At 48.7% G+C, this 14,386-nt stretch overlaps 1 protein-coding gene across 3 annotated transcripts in view; it reads right to left on the reverse strand.

Annotated features, from left to right (window-relative positions):
• Positions 1 to 14,386, reverse strand: part of RALY (RALY heterogeneous nuclear ribonucleoprotein) — a 106,850-nt gene that overhangs the window by 13,728 nt on the left and 78,736 nt on the right. For all 3 annotated transcript variants that reach the window (XM_072350440.1, XM_072350443.1, XM_072350441.1), the window contains 2 exons: positions 4,781 to 5,045; positions 1,055 to 1,127 (listed from right to left, as the gene is read on the reverse strand). In XM_072350440.1, coding sequence (XP_072206541.1) covers positions 1,055 to 1,127; positions 4,781 to 5,036 — 329 coding nt within the window. In that variant the 5' untranslated portion in view covers positions 5,037 to 5,045. The remainder of the gene's footprint in view (positions 1 to 1,054; positions 1,128 to 4,780; positions 5,046 to 14,386) is intronic.

Consider the following 14,386-nt stretch of genomic DNA (forward strand, 5'->3'; position numbering starts at 1 on the left):
AGCCTGGCTGCACCACCTTGGTGGGGACAGCAGGGCCTGGCTGGTCCTATGAGCAGGACCAGCTATGAGTCCTATGAGGGGGGAAAAGCAGGGAAGAACATGCTGGTTGCGGAAGGGAGGGAGAATTTGCCTTGTGAATGCTGCAAAGAACTGAGCTGAGAGGCTTGGGGAAGGTCTTGGCAGATGCCTTGGGGGTGGTGGTGGGTGGGTTTCTGAAGCTCTGGTGGGTTTAGCTACATCAGCAGCATGCTGCACTGCTAAGGTTTGCCATTTACTAGCACTGTGCTATTGGACTGAGTCTGGATCATAGTTTTTTTCACTTCTCTTCATCTCTCTCACTTCTTTTCTTCTCAGGGGAAAACCCACAGTTCTCTCATGATTTTCTTTCATTGCAACATTCACTTGTAACACTGATACTAATCTTATTCTTGCCTTCTCAACATCACACTTTCTAAATACTGACTTAGTGCCCTAGTCTTCATGTGAATGCAATCACTCAAATGTACAAATAAAACACATTTTGGGATCTTGTTATTTGGTTTTGGGTTCTTAAACCTTCTAGGTTCACTTCTCCCACACTCCCACAGCTCCAGACTGTGAGGCTTCAATGAAAACCATCAGTGGTCATGAGAATCACGATGAAGTCTCTAGAGTTGGCAAGAATGGCACTGAAGACTCACTCTGACATCTGTAACACTCTACATCTCTCATAGACCTACCCTGTGTCCCACTCATCCCTCGGCTCAGCGTTCTCTTCACTGCTTGGAAGCACTTGCTCCCTTGGGACTTCCCTTGACCATCTCCTTGGTCACCTCCAATTACTGATCTGATGACTTCCTACACTGTTTGTGGGTCAGGCCATGCCCAGGTGGAGGCTCACAACAGCACAGGCCTTGGCCAGCCCTGTGTCTGCCACTGACTGATCCCTTAAACACAGCCCTGAGTGGTGCTGCAAGAGCCAGGCTCAGGAAAGGCCATGGGAGGAGAAAGCCTGACAAGACAGTGGGAAATACCAACCCAGAGTGCCTGGGTCAGGAGGTTTGTGATGACCTACCTGTATAACGTGGAGGCTGCTCTCTTCAGCCCTTTAGGTCTGTTAGGTTTAGGTTCCCCAGCCATGTTGATATCTGCAACAAGCAAAGCAGATGCAACATTACCTTCTGTGCCCATGAAAGCTGTACCAACCACACAGTGAGGCAAAGCCCCGCTGCACTCTGCTGGGATAGACATGCTGCGCTCCTGCCTTCCTTCAGCTGGTCCCTGCTGGACCTTCAGAGGAAAGCAAATGTTTTCCTCTTGCTCTACACAGATACAAAACACTTATTTTCAAAGTCAGTGCCTCTGGACACATTCAAACCCGTGTACACAAATTCAGGGCAGGCTTCCCAGGGGAGCACAGTGCTGTTATGATAAGGCACAGAATACAGAAAACTGCCAGTAGTTCCAATTTATTCCTTGCTCCTTCTAGAATAAAAATGAACGTCAAGCACAAGCCACAAAGTTGCTCTGAACTGGGATGCATTAAAAGGTGTATGAGGTGTAGGGGCATGCACCCAATTGATCTCTCAGGCACATCTTTGATGAAGGGCAAGAAGAATGAACAGCTCTAATTTGTGGAGGCAATTTCTCTCCCCAGTCTCACTGCCAAACATGTTTTTGACGTGGGAACAAAGTGATAGAGCCAATTTCATGGAGACTGCCAGGAGCCTGGCAAGCCAGAGCCAAGAGTGACCATAAGTCTGCCTAAATGCTTCTGGACTCTGCAAATCATAGAATCTTTTGAGCTGGAAGAGACCTTTAAAGATCATCTGGTCCAACTCCCATGCAATGAACAATGGCATCTGCATGTTGAACAGGCTGCTCAGAGCCCCCAGTCTGACCCTGAATGTCTCCAGGGATGGGCCATCCACCACCTCTCTGGGCAGCCTGTGCCAGTGCCTCATCACCATCTTTTTCCTTATATCCAATCTAAATCTTCCCTCTTTTAGTCTGAAATCCTCTCATCTTGTCCAATCACAACAGCCTGAGGCCCTGGAGGTTTCTTCTGGCAGGGACAGAAAAGAACAACTGCATCCATCTGGGGTGTGTGTTACCATCTTGCTTCTGGAGATGGAAATGAATTGCAGTTATTTGCACAACAGCTGCACCTCCCTTTACCTGCCAGGTACAAGACTTGTGCTCAACATCACATGCATGCCCTAGAAATGAGTTCCTTGCAAGCAAAGGGCCCACCACCCACTGTGGCCATGCTGTGTGTTGCTGTACTGGCAGTTCTCCAGCTGTGAACTCATTCTGATGTCAGGGTGCATCTTGCAAGCTGCCAGTCACTTTTCCTGCAAAAATGGAGAGCTACTGACAGCACCACGCTGACTGACACCCTTCCAGGGAGATGCAATGAAAGCTGAATGGTGGATAATGTAGATAATGACAACAATTAGCTCAATTTGCTGGTATGCACTGCTAGAAATAGCACTACAGAGCCTTCACTGGGGCGTACAGTCAGAATAGGAGATTTGTACTTTTGACCTGCAGTGGTGATGAGCAGTCAGAACCCTCAGGACTCCCTTGACAATGAACACAGAAAGACAAGAGCTCAGCATGCACATCAGCCTGGGCCTATTTGTATACCATTTCCATTCTGGCTCCCTGCTTCTCATCACTGAATTAGTTTGCTCAGACCACGGTATGTATCTCCCCCTGCCCATAACCAGGTGTCTCTTCCTGCACTAAATGAGGAGGTTGTGCTTTGTCTGGCAAAGATGGCAAGGCCAGGTTAGTGGTGTGGATCCAGCCTGAAGTGCACAGCTCCTGCACTGAAATGGTGATGGCCTCCTGCAATGACTGGATTTTCTGGGAGCCTCTGCAGAAAGCACAGTGGTAGCCAGGACCTGCCTAGCAGAGCAGTCCATGACTCAGTGAGGGATGGACTGCAGACATGGCTTCCAAACACCTCAATTTAATGATGCATTCAGTATCTTGCTGAGAAGTTAAAATGCAAAGTCTGACAGTTTGCACATCTGCTGATAAAAGAAGAAGAATAAAATAAGATGGAATAAACACTATTAGGACATCCAGATAGAGAACTGATCTTATGAGGAAGATACCAGATAGAAAGATGAACGTCTGCCTTGCTCAAGCTGGAGCCTGGTGTGCAGGAATGGCTCTGGATTTGGATGTCCTGCTACATGAGTCCTGCTGGCACTGGGGACATGTTGCCCTGCACTATTGCAAGCTGCTACTCCACAGCAGGTTGAGGGAGTTTGCCCCTTTACCAGGTGCTGTCCACAGAGCATGGGTGGTAATTCCTTAGGAGCTCCTGCCATCCAGAATGCAGCTGTAGGCCTGAAGTGCACTGGTTTGCTGCTCTTCCACAGGATCAGGTGCTTGCATGTGCAATCATCTGAAGTTACTGCATGGAGTTGGAAAAGGACACTGGCTCCAGCCACCTTGCTGGCATGGCAGACCTCTGGGACCAGCACCAATAGGACAGTTCTAATCACAGTACCCTTTATAGGCATTTCTCTTCAGCAAAGTGGCTGTGAGGCCTTTGCTTAGCTGCACCTCTGACAGCAGTGCCAGCAAGAGCTCCTCTGCTCCCCAGCCCCTTGCTCGTCATGTCTGCCAATGCTGCAAACATGTGGGCAACATCTGGGCTGCACCAACCCTGGCACACTGCATTTCAGCTCTGCTTTGTGCTGACAGCAAGAGAAGTGAAGAAAAGTTTCTGCATTTGAGTAAACCATGGATGGAAACAGCACAGTGGCTTAAAGACATGACCTAGCACACAACTTCCTATTTCTGACTGCTGTGCTGGCAGCAGAGCGGGAATGGGTTGCAAATTGCTCCCCTGTGTGTCCAATGACCGCTGCTTGCAGCAGACTTGGAAATAACGATTTTTCATTACAAACACTGTCTTCAGTTCCAATTCTCAGCTTAAAGCTGGTGACAAAGGCTTCTCAGCATGTGACACTTCAGAGCAATCTGCAAAACATGGATGCAGCTGGGAGCAGCTGGGGTGATTTTGTTTGTTATTTCTTATCGCACAGCAGTGCAGACAAAAGACTTTCACATATCTGGTGGGGGGAGAGTTATCTCATTTAACATCAGCTGGCTGAAGCTAGTTTGAGACAGCCTGAGTTATCACCTCTCTTGAAAGGCAAGGCTAAGGCTGGTACCTCCATCCCAACCTCAACCAGGCATCTCAGGCTCAAACACAGAGAAGCTCATCTCTGCTGATCACAGATGATGTCCAGGTGATCAGACATGGTGAGACACCTGACACCTGATGGTGAAAAAAAAGAGAGATCAAGTCCTCTGGTAGTGCTGAGGGAAGCCATAAAGGTGATGAGCTGCTGTTATTTCAATCCAATCCTTCATTTCAGGATGCCACTTTTTTTCTATCCAGAGTCCCCTCTGCCTCTACAAAGTCCAGCCCTGAGGGCACTAATACATCTGAATGGCCATGCTTAGCCTCACTGGCGATCAGTAGAACAGCTGTGATGCTGGTCTCCAGCTCTGTCACAGCCATGCCTGTGCCTAGATATGGACCCTGCTGTTCCTGCCCCATGGACCAACATGCCCCCAGGCCTGTCTCATCACTATGGCCCTGCTGGCTCATCAGTGGGCTGTGTCTGGCCCATTCACCATCCCTAGACCTGACCCCGACTTACAAATCAACGCTGCAGCCTGACCTTGGCCCAGCCATGCCTTGACTATCCTTAGGGGGCAGCTGGCCCCTGTTGCACCCGGACACGTTGAAATACCTGCAGAAAAGACTTACCCAAAGTCTGGCCAGCAAGCATGCGCCCATTCTCACCCAACACGGCGGCACGCGCGTGTCTCTCGTTGGAGTACTGTACGAAGGCATAGCCCTTGTGAACAGAGCAGCCCACCACACGGCCGTACTTGGAGAAAATGGTCTCCACATCTGACTTCTTGACCACAGCTGTGTTGAGATTGCCAATGAAGACTCTGGAGTTGATGGATTTGGGGTCATTCTTGTTTGTTATGTTGCTTGTCTGCACCTTCAATGACATCTTGAACACCTGAATGAACAAATCAGGAGTCAGAAAGGTGTGCAAGGGAATTACCCAAGTCTTACAAAAAGGGGAGGAGGAGAAAGGTCCCAGAAAGGCTGGAGCAAGGGGACCAGCTTCCCAACTACAGCTGCTGTGCTGGGCAGAGTCTGCTGCAGCCAGCACAAAGCTCAGCAGAAATGCATTTATCAGGCTAACTCTGAGTGTATGCTGGCTGCTTCTCAGGCACAAAATAGTATTTAAGTAGATTTTACACCCAAATAAAAGCTTGAATGCAATTAAAATAAAGTTTTTATCCGTCTACACTTAATTAGAGTTCAAGATGCTCTTTTTAGAGCAGTTTGCATTCAGCACTTTTGCTCATGCCCACCTCCTGGGGCTTCCCCACAAGTCCCCCTGGCACAGGCTGGCTCTCCCCATGCACAAGGACAACCAGATCTGCATCTGTAGATAGAAGGAGGCTTCATTTTTCTGGAAGCAAGCAATGAAATTTAAGTGGTGAAGGAAAGTCTGTGCTCCTAGCTGATATCTGCTCTCCAGCATTGCTGGGCTGGGCTTTGAGCTGCATTCTGAGCTAACAGGAGATGTCACTGTTCGCTTGGGAATCATAAGCAGGCACTGCAGCCCGCTACCACAGCTTCAAGGCATGATCCCCCTTACCTGGGGCATCTCATGGGCAGTCCCTAGGAAAGATCAGGGCTGGGAACTGCATTAAACTAAATCCAGTCTTGCTGCCTAAAGTCAGCTTGCTCTTGTTTATGCAACAGAAACTGCAGCTGTCCAAAGATATTGCTTTGATTTTCAACTTCCATAAAAAAGAGGAGCTGTTTGGGGCTCATTACTGCACGCATACAGTGTGATATTTACCCAGGAGCAGTCAGTGCAGAGCTGTGGGCTGTGCTGCCGTGAATGGATGTTTCTATCTCCCAGCTTTCAAGCTGAACAAACTAAAATATAACCCTGCTGCTCAACACTCACTTCTTGTCACACTCTGATCAATTCTATGCTGCTGCCCCAAACCTCAGCTTAGGGAAACCCTTAAAGCTGCTGTTAGCCCAAACACTTCCCAAATTGTAGCACGCCCAGGAGAGTATTATTTACACTGCTCCGATTCCTGACCAGCTGTTTGCAGCTGTAAACACCAATTACATCAGTGTGCTGAGCTCCTTAAGCCTGTGTGGGAGGGGTGTGGGCTAAGCTGTTTCCATGCTATGTGCAGAACACAAAGGTCTGGCTGGAGGATTCGGGTAAATCAAGGGCTTTCCCCTCATATTTAAAGGGCTGCCTGCTCTCAGCAGGTGCATCATGACCCAGCTCTGCTGCTGCCAAGGGATCTGGTCCAATTGGTGTGTTTTCTTTAAAACTAAAAGCTGGATGAGGATGCTTCCAAGAAGGGCACTCAGGTACCAGATGAATCTTCACTTTAATGATAAATAAATTACCAGCAATAATCCCTCCACCCTGCCCTGTCCTCCACTTCACCTTCATTCATCATTAGGATGAACAAGTTACAAGGAATGAAACCCCTCTGACAACACCTTAATGAAGGTGGGACACAAACTCCCCATCTTACAGATGGGTAATCAAGGCAAGCCTGAAGCCTTCAGCCTGAATTCCTTGAGCTCCTTCCTCACCCTGCTCAATGGCAACCATTCCCCAGCAGGACATCTCCCACAGCATTCCCAAGGTACCACCTGAGGGGTAGGTGCCACGTGGGATGCTGCCTGCCCCCAAGTTCCATCTTCCACCTCACATCTCTCTTGACCACATATGTGCTCCAGATATGGCACCCGCAGGTGCTTCCCTTACAGTTTCTGCTGCAGATGGAGCTGTGCCCATGGCTGGTCAGTGATGGGACGGTCGCTCTGGGTGACAAACTGCAGGTAAGGCCAGCTGATAACCACATCACTGGTAAGACTTGGGAGGAAACCACTGAGGACCAGAGGTCCCAAGTGCCACCTGCCCACTGAGTGCTGCCCCTACCTCTGTTGTGACAGAAATGGGAGCCATGACCTCGACCACTGGACCTGTGAGCACTTGTCCCAGGCTGAGATCTCAGCCCTACAAGCAACATCCTCCATCTAACAGGCTGGTGTCAAGCAGTTTTCTGCTGTCCTTACACACTGCTGGCTTTCTTGGAGAAAACAACCCCCTTTTCATCCTATTAGTTCCCGGTGTCTTCTTGCACGCAATCCCCATTTTGCATCACTTCTTGCTACCCTTACTATAACAACTCAACTTTAATCACCACTTGCTCACCAGATGCTGATCACCACATACTAATACCACCTATCCTGACCACACAGCAGCAGAGCACTCTGCACCACACCTGGGTGAAATTCAGCACTGGCCCAACCCCACCTCCCACAACAAACAGCTCTCCCTTGCAGTCAGCACAGCACAGGATCTCCTTGAGCTCCCATCCCTTTGATAGCATCCCATAAAAACCAGTGGGAACCCTTGGCAGAGCATCTTGGTGATTCTCCGATTATGTATATACATATAAATACATACAGCAGAGAGAGGTACCAGTGGTGATACATCAATATTCTAATAACTACACCTTTCTAGAGGACACATTCTCACAGCTATTATTTTACCTTTCTCCCCCAAGCGAGTACTGCAACAAGGCAGACTTGAGTCACAAAAGAGAGTGAGAAAGAAACAATGCAACTAATAATGATTCTTATCAATTGGACATGGACAACTGGATGTATAAAGGGGTCCCTTGGCTGCAGACCTCAAAGAACACAAAGGGCACAAGAGTGTGATTACTTCTGCTTTCTGGAAGGGAAACTGAGGCACAAAGCTTACTTCCAATTTCTGAGGAAAGCTGCCAGTCCTTCTAACTCTTGTACTTCTGTTGGGAATTCCCTGATATTTGCTGCTTTGCTTAAAGCTTCAGCTGCTTTGTTCAAGCAATTGTGTGAAATAACACCGACACACCTTCCTGCTCCACAAAACCAATGAACTGCTAACAATAACCCTGTAAGATAAAATACAGTAGAATGGGACAGAATAAAAACCTTATAAAGCCCCAGAAGCCCAGTGCCATGCTGGGGCTCAACGTGATGAGGAACACATCCATGCAGGCTACAGTCTGGATGCTCTGTGCAAGCTGTCCCTGGCAGCATCCATTCCTCACTTCTCCTCCTTACCCGGGGCAGCATGGCTGGAAACGATGTCACGGTCCCTGCTGTCACTCATGTTCAGGGATGCCTTAAAGATATTGATATTCAATCCGGTAGCAGCCCAAGGCCAGAGCTGGTTTACTTGATAAGCTATTTTTCCTTCCTGCTTTAAGTGCCTTGCTTCACAGATTAGCTGTTTAATTGAGAGCCAGGTGTCTAAAAACCCCAGAGGCCTCCGTCTTAGTGATGAACTGTCACAGAAGAAGAAGGCAAAGAAAAACCACCCAGCCCCGCCACTCTCTCTTTGCAGAAAGCTCTTTATTTGTGTGACGGCCACACGCAGCCGGGTTGTTATTTTCCTCTTATCACACTTGTTCACAAAATGAGAAACACGGTTTTTCATCCCGACCCAGTCTCTGCCCAACTTTCCCCAGCTTGGTGGCTCTGCACTCAGAGTCAGACAACCAAAGTGCCAGTTCTGCAGAGACCTCAGGGAGCTTTGGGGTGCCCCATCTGGTGGCACAGCGTTCCCCAGTGTCATCTGAGGCTGGAAGCTGCGTGGCCCCAATGCCTCTTGCTTGCTTGCTGGGGTATGTCCCAGCTACACAGGCTCATTTCTTCTCTGTGCATCTGCTATGTGTTCGCTCAGGTCAAAATCTGATTCTGCTGCAGCCAGGCACTTGGCTCGGAGCGATTTCTGAATGAAGCAGCCCCTCCTTTATCCACAGAAGTAGCCTTAAATAAACACAGTGCATTACAAGACCCTGCCTGCCTTGCTCTGCCCCATCAATAGCACAGAAAGGCAGATGCATCTACAACTGAACTCCCTGCCACCTCTGGTGCCAATCACTCCTCCTTGGGAGCTGGCAGTAATTTGCTGGGAGTCCCCAGGCACCGGAGCCAAGCTCTGAAGCACTGCTTTAATAACCAACACAAACCCTGCAATCTTTATAATAGCTTTTGAGTTCCCAGCACTTCCTCCACAGCAACCTGGGGGGTCTCAGCCTTTCTCCCAGAGAGCAGAAAATACCCTCTCCACTGCTGTATGGTCCAGTAAGTAGAATAAACTTGAATCAGTCCTTGGGTTTTCTGGGGAGACTGGCTCTGATTTTCCCAAACATGATTCTTAGGGGGACCAGGAAGCTATTAAAAGAAGGGAGTAAATAAATACATCTCAGGTTTTGCATTGCTTCTGCAGGAGCGAGGATGCCTTTGGGGAACAGGCAGCGTGGGGATGTCTGCATGTCTCCCTTTGACCCTAAATGGACCAGAAATTGGGGCTGATCTCCACAATGGCCAGCGCTTACTTCATTGAGCTGGTTTCCTTAACCTCTCCGCTTTTAAGTGCTAACTCCTCAAAGCTGGGGCTCATTGCAGACGGATGCACGGTGCTCCTGCAGACAGGCGGATGCTGAGTGCACAACAGCGTGTACAGAAGTAGCTGCTTCATAATACTCCTCCAGCTCACCGTCCTGCTATGCGAAGAGCCTGCTTTTACAATTTTTAATTAAAACGAGTCATTTTGAACTGGAGAAATCCTGCCAATCCTTTGAAAACCTGGTCGTGATTTAGATTTCAGTTCATCTGGCAAATCCCTCGTAAAGGAGCAATAAATAATCAGTAGCTGTTTTAATAAGTATTTAATCAGTTGTTAAAGGTACAATAGTTACAAAGTCTATCAGGTCAGCACACAGTTTATAGCTGTGGCTCGTAACCATCTGTCCTACATATTATTCATGCCTACAGAAAGCTTAAAAATCTATTTGTCAAGGTCTTAAATCCTAGTGAGTGTGATAAAGGGATGACCTATGGCTGGAAACCCTGAGATAAAGCCAAGTACAACTGCACCAGCCCTGCCCGCCTGCCTGTCTGTCTGCTGCTGAAGCCAGCACTGACAGCTCCTTGCACCTGACAGCACGCAGGGCCAATTAAACCACCATGCAAAAGTCATCCCATCATGCTGTGCTAGCAGCAAGAATTTGGGCATTTTCTGAAGCCTGTATGTATCAACATCATGGGTCTGAAGGTGTGAGACAACACACCTCTTCGCCTGCTAGAATCTGAATGGTCCCATTCACACCAAACTTTTCTGGGCTCTACTTCTTCCATGAAAATAACCCTTAAATGGAGGCATTTCTTCCCCCCCCAGAAACAGACTTTGTATCACCCTTTGATTGCAGAACATGCAACAAGTCAACTTTTCAGGAGTCTCTGCTTCTAATCGTCTTGGGAATCTCCTGCGAACAGCCTCACATTCTTTTTGACAGCAGCAAAATAAATTTTAAAGGTCAATTGACTCGGATAAGCCCAGCCTGGCAGCACTTTTAGATGCAGAATTCCAGGGATAACATTTAGGTTACGTTCCAGAACAGAAACAAAATTCTTTGGAGGGAAGAATCTTTAAAGGGGGGGGGGGAAGAAGAAAATGAAAAGGAAACAGCAATTAAATAGAATGTCATCTGTAATCCCACTGGTGCAAAACCTGATGATTACCTACTGGGCTATGGACAATGCTACATGTATTAATCTAATTAAAGTCCTTTCTTTTCAGGCATCTGAAGCCAGCTCATTAGTGTTACCGAGATGCTCATTAACGGCTGGCCATGACTAATTTCTTGAGAATTATTCTTTATTTCTTTATCATTCACTGCCCTAATGGGAAAACACAATGTTTCCATCCCCCACTCTCCCACTTGTACACAGTGCAAACAGGTTCTCATCAGCCGCCTATTGACTTGATGTTCCTTAATGAACACTCCCCCCACCTGCCCAACTGTTGTTTTAACAGCACATGATTTATTCATGAGGAAAGTGAGATCTTCAGCAAGTGAACTTGCTGGGAACTTTCTTTGCAGCTTAATGAACTGGCATCTTTGTGCTGCTTGTTGTGTCTCCCTGAGACAGGCAAAGAGGAGATGGAGAGCTGAAGGAGCAGGAGCCCTCTGACAAAGGCTGGTGGGTGAGCAGAGCATTGCCAAGGGGGGAAATCTGAGACTCCACAGTAATAATTTAATCACCTAATAGGGCTACAGCTCCTGAAGAACAGCTGCCAAAGAGGGTGCACTTCTCCTTGGTCATCCCCTGGAGACTTTCAAGGTGAGACTGAATCAGGCCCTGGGCAACCTGATCTAGGTCACTGCAGGGCAGTTGGACCAGATAACCTTGAAAGGTCTCTTCTAACCCTAAGGACTCTATGATTCCATGATCTCTGCCTGCCTTTTGGCACGGCTGAGTGTGTCAATGCCATCAGTTCCTCAACACACTGCTGTGCTCCCAGTGGGACCATCCTCAGTCTCTCACCAACCTGCTCTGCCAGCAACCCCTAGGAGCCTGGAGGGCTGGGGGCATGTTTTTCTGTATGACCAAGCAGAAGATCAGCATTCCCACAAAACCATGTGCTTCCTGCCACTGGGGATTTCAGCAAAGCCCCACATGCCGTGAGAGTTGGCAAAGCCATGTGGTGAGGAGGAGAACCCCATGTCAGAGGGGCAGCTTGAGGCCCCAGTGGGACCCAGGCATGTTTTGCTATGCAGGACAACAGCTGATCATCCCCATTTCCCATGGGAATTCACACCAGTGAGTGTGCTGATGCTCAGTGCCTGCCCCTCACACTGCTTGCAGAATGGGGAGGAGGCCATCGGATGGGGCCTCAGGAAGCACAGAGCCAGAGAAAGGTGCAGCACTTGGCATGCTGACCCCCTGCTTTTTAGCAGCTGAAGTTCTTGACATTCTTGTCCTCTCTTGGAGTTAATTACCAGCTGACTGCCTATGAAAATTATTTCAGACAGTCTAAATACTCAGAATGACACCAGTGATTAAGACATACATCTCTGTAAAGTCAACTGGTTGTGGGCTCCCACTCCACCTGCTGTGCGGTCTGCTCACATCCAAATGCTGCACTCACGGCTCTGCAGGGGACAGAGAGGCAGCAGCACCCTCACCCCAAGGAAAGCACCCTACAGAGGAGGGATAAATGGAAGCCACCCCTATGCCAGTGGTGAGGACAGGAGAGCAGCTGGCCCACTTGGAGGTGGCTGCTGTGGTATGGCCTACATCAGTTGCCATTACCTTTTCTCTTGCTCCTCACCTACTGGTCTTTGCCTCCCTTGGTGTATATGGACACATGGATTAAGACACAGCCTGGCTCCCATGCTGCCCTCTGCATCTGCTCCCATCTGCCCAACGGTCAGTGGTGCTTTACCCATCCTGCCCCTGGCGTCAGCCAAACCTGGGGGTGAATGTACACCACCTGCTGCTCCAATTCCCCATCAACGACATCACACCAGCGATGGATTCCTTTCTGTACAATGTGCCTGTGAGTGATGGATCAGGCTGGTACAGCTGACGCTGCTCTCACCCCCTCACACCTTCCAGGACAGCATCACCCATTCCTTTGCAGCATTAAGCTCTTTTAAAAGGGTTTAAAAAACCAAGCTCCTTCTTAAAAATCATACAGAACGATTAGTAAGCCATCATTGTTTGTTGATTATGGTCATCCTTTCCTGTAAATGAAGTTTAAAAGTCATTAAAAGATTTGTCAGCTGTGACTTATGAGCCCTTTCTGCTGCAGGGGAGTGAAGCAATGACAAATGCCCTCCACTGCTGCATCATCTGTTATGTGTTAGAAGTTGCCGCGTTCCAATTACCGGGGACCCACCGAATCTGTAAACGAAAAGCAACTCAAATATCCCACGCGGCTGTTGGGACCATTAGTCAGAGCTGGCGAGTTCCAATGGCACAGCATCGGCTGGGAGGGAGTCAGCAATACATAAATAACACTTTGCATGCGTGCAGGGATTGCTGGCTACTGCATGCGGCTTTATCAGCATCGGTTACGTTTTGTGCCTACTTTTGAGAGGCAGAAACTCCCAGTTTCCCAAGCAGAAGGCAGGGCTGATGGGCTGCAGGATCTCAGGCCACTGGGACCCCATCAGCATCAGATCAGGACCAGCAGCTGTACAGCCCAGTCAAAAGCTAAATTAAAAGAAAACAGCACATTCATCTTTCTTGCTTGCATCACAGTGGCAAAGGCTACACACAGTCAGTACTCAGCCCTGCCTGCCACTTGCAGAGTAGTGTTGCACCCTGGAGCAGCCATGGCAGCCATGCAGGGCTCCGTGCTCACCTTGGGTAACTCCAGCCACACCAGAGAGCTCCTCCACCACCCTTTATTTTGGGGGCTTGGAGGCTAATTTTCACATTCATTTTTTCCTGTTCCACCCACATAACAGAGTGTTGGGCTTCGCCTGCATCTACCCACAAACACATTACCCTGAAGTCTGGCAGTAAAAGAAAACTTATGGCAACGCTGGGGATCTGGAGCACACGTCTGGAATACAGCCCACCTCTTGGCAAAGCCCTCCCCATCTCCATGGGGATGGTCATATGTGTCCAATCCATTAGTTTTGTTTTCGTTGCCCTCTTTATGTTTTAATAAAAAAAATATATTAAAAAAACAAAAGATCTTTTGCTCCACATATTCATTAACTGTAAGATGTATTTTATATGCAGACCACGACAATTCCTCTTTACTCAACATGGCCCAAGCAAGCCAAAAAGCTGGAGCTATGGGGTAACTCCTTTCTAACATGGGCTGCTCTCCTTGTCCTTCCCATGGGATGCTGAACAGCTTCCCTGCATCTGGCAGGCACTCAGACTGCTCCCAGCCCATGCTGGGCTCTCAGATCAAGTCTGGACTAAGCTATGGACCCCTTAGAGATGGCAGGAAGAAAGAAGTTCAACAGCATCCTCCTGCTACCCCTTGCCCTGGGACCCAGCGCTGGTGTGTGCTTTACATGCCAAGCTGGGTTCTACCACAATGAGAATGATCCCGGGTCAAGAAGGGCACACATTAGATGTTACCAATCCATCCTGGTGATGGAGGGGGAACGGAATCGAGTCTCTTGTTAACACAACAGCTTATAAAATCAATTAGGTCCCATTAAATGCCAATTTGGCCCTCATCACACTTAACCTCCTCCATGAGAGGGGTAATGGCCCATAGCACTTTACTGCCTCTTTGGCTTTAATTTGTTGGCCATGGTGGAAGGAGCACTCGCTAAACTTGCTTCCCCGATCAGCAAAGCCTCTCCGTGCCTTTGAGAAAAGGGGGAGCACAGCTTGGACTCTGCCAGCAGGCAGTTATGGATGCCTGGCTCCTGGGCAAAGGCCAAGCTGTCCCACATGGCTCCCTCCATACCTGCATGGAGGTGGCTGGTG

This window comes from Excalfactoria chinensis, chromosome 15 (assembly GCF_039878825.1).
Source record: "Excalfactoria chinensis isolate bCotChi1 chromosome 15, bCotChi1.hap2, whole genome shotgun sequence".
NCBI lineage: Eukaryota > Metazoa > Chordata > Aves > Galliformes > Phasianidae > Excalfactoria > Excalfactoria chinensis.